This window comes from Drosophila obscura, unplaced genomic scaffold, assembly GCF_018151105.1.
Source record: "Drosophila obscura isolate BZ-5 IFL unplaced genomic scaffold, ASM1815110v1 contig_9, whole genome shotgun sequence".
Lineage (NCBI taxonomy): Eukaryota > Metazoa > Arthropoda > Insecta > Diptera > Drosophilidae > Drosophila > Drosophila obscura.
In genome coordinates this window covers 1,780,410-1,785,010 of record NW_024542883.1, presented here as the reverse complement: position 1 = coordinate 1,785,010, position 4,601 = coordinate 1,780,410, and the positions used below count along the sequence as shown (strand labels likewise).

General features: G+C 37.9%; 1 protein-coding gene across 2 annotated transcripts; it reads right to left on the bottom strand.

Annotated features, from left to right (window-relative positions):
• Positions 1-215: 215 nt before the first annotated feature.
• Positions 216-1,927, bottom strand: LOC111080624 (replication factor C subunit 5). 2 transcript variants are annotated; one of them, XM_022376348.2, is made up of 6 exons: positions 1,820-1,927; positions 1,706-1,770; positions 1,203-1,653; positions 937-1,151; positions 793-870; positions 216-737 (listed from the first exon to the last, which is right to left on the bottom strand). In XM_022376348.2, the coding sequence occupies exons 1-6, from the start codon at positions 1,855-1,857 to the stop codon at positions 583-585; spliced, it is 1,002 nt and encodes a 333-aa protein (XP_022232040.1). In that variant the 5' UTR covers positions 1,858-1,927; the 3' UTR covers positions 216-582. The 2 variants fall into 2 exon arrangements, with proteins under 2 accessions (XP_022232040.1, XP_022232042.1); XM_022376350.2 differs by lacking the exon at positions 1,820-1,927 and having other exon boundaries at positions 1,203-1,637.
• Between the last annotated feature and the right edge of the window lie 2,674 nt (positions 1,928-4,601).

Here is a 4,601-nt window from a genome sequence, read left to right as displayed (position 1 = left end):
CCAGCCGTTCACGCGTGATGCCGGGACCAAGGAAAATAGGGATTCATTTGTATATATATATATATTTAATCTGATACTCAACCGTGCCAGTCATTCCGTTCAATAAGAGATAAAAAATGCCTCGGCTTGAATAACACCGGTAATATCTACTTAACATCTACTTATACGGATCTGGAAAGGCCTCTAGACTTGGATAAAAAAATAAACAAAATTAATCAATTTAAAAAATTTTAATTTTAGTTCATGCTACATCTTAACACTACAAGTATTAACTTATTTTTACTGCGGAATCCTTCGTTTGATTTAAAAATTTGAGCGAGTTGGGTTGGTAGAACTGGCAGTTTCCACTAAACTTGAGAGGTTATGTTATGGTTTATAGATGCTCAAGATGCAAAAAACCTGTTGCTGCGTGTAGTTAGGTAGCTTTACGAATTTTTCGATTTTACAAAATGGTTTATGGTGGGACATGCCAATTTAAAACTGTTCGAATAAAGTACAATTGGATAAAGATTAATTGTATGAAAACGCTAATAATTTATTTATATATAAACAGCTGTCAGTTTATTATGCAACTTTTTATCTTTATTCCTTATGCAATGAAACCATGTCACGGCATATAAAAAAAGCAGAAACCAACGCTGCCGTATTTGCAATATCAGTGCAACCTTTTGCTAAACGTTCTTCGATGTGTGCAAGCTTTACAATCAATTCATTCATAATCGAAATCGGTAATTCCACTGTTTTAAAAAAAAATATACAAAATTAGAGCAAACAGATTTTTTCAACACTTACATCTCATCACAATTAAATGCAACTCCGTAATTATATCTTCCAGCGCTAGACCTCTAGCGCACATGGCAACGACCACATCTGCGTAAATAAAAATATACTTTTATGTGCATATATATGTTCAACTTGAATTTAAATTTTGCTCACTTCGAAATGATGCCTCAAAGTTGTGCCCGGAAAGCAAGGCCTTCAATATGTTTTCAATATCTTGTCGTAAAGGATAGCCAACACACATGTACACATTATCTTCGTTGACTATATCAAATGCCATAGCAGTGCTCTGTAAAACGTTCAGAACTTTTCGCATATCGCCTTTTGAAAGAGTTAGCAGAGCCTTCTTTCCATTTTCTGTAATCTGTATACTATAACAGTACAATGCAATACAAACATTTTTTTTTTTTGTAAATACTTACTCCTCCGACTGAACAATTTGATCCAATCGAGGTATCATTTTATCAGGGGACAGCGGCGCAAAGCGAAAACGAGTGCACCGCGATTGTAGCGCTGGTATTATTTTGCTTAGATAATTACAAATTATACAAAAACGAACGTTGTCCGTGTACTTTTCAATGATGCGTCGTAAAGCATTTTGAGCGTCGTTAGTCATGGCGTCTGCCTCATCTAATATAATAAGTTTGAAAGTATCGCAGAAAATTGTTCGCGTAGATGCAAAGTTAAGAATTTGGCCACGAACAATTCCAATACCCCTATCATCGGAGGCATTGAGCTCTAGTATCATGGACCTAAACAGCGCCGGCGAGTAAAGTTGTCGGGCACATGCCAATATTGTACTGGTCTTTCCAGTCCCAGGTGGTCCATAAAATAGAAGGTGTGGAAGCTGCTTTTGACTTATAAAGCGATTGACTAAAATTGAATCAGAAATTTTTTTCATTTCATCAATTAAAGGTAAACTTACTTGTTAAAATTATTTCGTCATGGGATATAAGGTCATCTAATGAATATGGACGATATTTCTCAACCCTGCAAATATATTAATTTTATGCTTGAATTAATTTACACGATTACATACCATGGCTTGCGAAAAGCAGTGCCGTTATTATCACACATTACAAAAAAAGGTTTTAACAAATAATAGCTAATAAATACGCGCCTTTTTGAAAATAAAGATAATAATATCGATAGATATTTGGTTAATTCGATAGTTATACCAGCTTAACATAGCATAACTGAGATAGCATTCTTCTGGAACATAAAAAACAGAACAATAATAATAGCAAAGCCTTTTCACACAGATCTCATCACATCTCGGGGGAACAGCTAATCCAGCGGAATAAAAGTTAAGTTTTTAAAAACTTAAACAAATTTTTATTGGATTCGACACTACACGTATTTTGCCCCGCTTCGAACCACTTTTTTCTATTTAAGCCTAGTACTCAGGCACGCTAATTTTTCCGTCGACCAAAAGTAAGCATATCAGGGGTGCCACAGAAATCACTAGTGAAATGGGAAACCGCGCAGAGGATTTCCGCTTCAAAATTTCCCCCATGCCACAGAATTCCGTCCGATTTCATTTTTCTTAGCATTGTCACAAACCAAAGGTTGACACATTTCTAGATTCAATTCGAATAGGGTTCATTTTGCAGTTTTATTGATTTTATCTTATCAAAACAGTTGGACTCGTTTTCGCGTTCAGACGATACGTAAGTGGTTTTTGTGATTGTCTTCTCAAATTACTGCTAATTTAGTTTATTAAAATTACCCGTTTTTGGTATACTGATCGCTATGCTTCTATTTGTGCTGCCATGGGTCTGCATTTAGACGAACAGGGGTTTTTCGCATAAATACAATGGCAATTATGTGTAGAAATAGTTTGTTAGTTCTGTTTTGGCATTTTGAAGCTATGCCACCTGGTAGAACTTCAAATGACTACAAATGTTTTCACAATTTGTCAAAGAGTATGCACACGTTTGACGTAATGGAAGTTTTACTGCAATGATCTATTTTTTGTAATGCTTAATTAAATATTAAATATATTGCTCCGAATTCGGCTTAAAAAAGGTGGCATTACTTTACTAAGTTCGAAAGTCCGAATCGCCCTAAGTGGCCACCTCGGACTGCAGCGGATTGACCGCGGAATCGTTAAATGAAAATTCAGTCAGCGGATCGGATAGTGATTTACTAAAATGCTTATTTTATTAGGTTAGGTTAGGTTAACCCAGACGGCCCTCACGGGGCCACGCATAGGCCAATATGGCCCTTAGTTGTCCGGATGGGGGTGTATGAACCTTTCGAAAATATTTATGAGGTTTTGAAGTCCCTAAGGATCGAGGTGTTTTTGGCAAAGGCTAGCAGTTCCCCTGGCGTCCTCCTGGAGGCATCCTCCAGCGATGCCAGCACCGGGGCGCCCAGGTATATTCTCCTAGCCCTTGAGAGAGCCGGGCAGTTGCAGATGAGATGTTCCAGGCTTTCAGCTGCCCCGGATTCCTCGCATTTCCTGCAGTGGCCACTGTTGGTCATGCCTAGTTTGACAGCATGTGCCGCGGCCAGACAGTGACCTGTGAGTATTCCCACCAACATTCTGCAGTCCTTCCGTGGGAGGTGCAGTATGTAGTGGCTGAGTTTCCTGTTATTAATTTCCTGCTTATTTTATTAACTTAACATGTATAATATTAAATTTTTTGGATGAGGGTTAATCACCAATTGAAAAACCTTTATGGGAAAGTAAACCTTAAACCTTCGAGTACGGGTATAAAAATGGAAGGAAACAAGTGCAAGCCAGCTACAAAAGTGCAATAATGCGATTGTCGCGTCACGACGCTAATTTTTATACATTGTTAAATTTTGAAGTCGTTTAATATCATTGAATTCGAGCGCAATTCCCTTTTTTTAGTCTCCCTTTTTTTCGTCGTTGAAATACATAACAATTTGCAGCCGCCAAACTCGGTTTTTGTTTGATTTAAATTTATAAAAACTATTATAAATTATATGTATATATGTTCTGCGTCCAAGATGGTTTGATGTATGTTAATATATGATATATGTAAAAACTTTACTAATTACATGAAAATCTAGCTCTACTATGTCATACGGATGTGCCAAGATAGCACAAGACGGTAACTGCGGGGTTTTAATGATTTTGTCTTTACTCGAGCTTTAAATGTTTTGCACAAATACCTCTGTATTTGATGGTATTCCTGATTTTCCACTTTCCTCTTCTGGTGGAAAACTTCTTGAGGAATGGATATCCCTCGGCAGTAGAGATCGCTAGGTATTTTTTGTATGTTTATTAGCCGTTTATTAGAGATTCCGCAGACTCGACGTACTGAAAGCAACCATAGCCAAGGCAAGCCAATGTCAAGAATCAATCGAAGAAATAGATAGTGACGATGGGTTTGGAGCCGAGTTGGAAGAACTCTCGATTGTAACCAAGGCAAGGATAATTTCGCTTATCGACGCCTTGAAGACAGCCAGCGATAAAATGCCTTCAATATCAGCTTCTGTTGCCCCAACTCGTGCTCGACTTCCGAAGTTAGCTCTGCCAAAGTTCATTAGTTTGTTTGAGACTCTTGTTCACAATGACGAAAGCATTCCACTCATCGAAAAGTTTAACCATTTGCTTTCATGCCTCTCTGGTAAAGCGTTGGGAACGGTAAGGGCGTTTCAAGTAACCGAGAGTAATTATGAGAAAGCCATGGCCAGGGTCTACGATAACGAATGTCTGATCTTTTTGAACCATATTGCTGCCCTATTTAATCCTCCCAAAATGACCCAGCAATCTGCATCGTCCTTAAGTAACCTAATCGATACCACCTCATTGATATTTGGTTCCCTGTCGTCGATAGGCGATGAGC

Coding starts and splice junctions, on each gene's coding strand:
- LOC111080624 (XM_022376348.2), bottom strand. CDS start 1,857: ATGTGTGATAATAACGGCACTGCTTTTCGCAAGCCATG. Junction 1,771..1,819: donor ACTGCTTTTCGCAAGCCATG/GTATGTAATCGT, acceptor ATATATTTGCAG/GGTTGAGAAATATCGTCCAT. Junction 1,152..1,202: donor CAAATTGTTCAGTCGGAGGA/GTAAGTATTTAC, acceptor GTACTGTTATAG/TATACAGATTACAGAAAATG.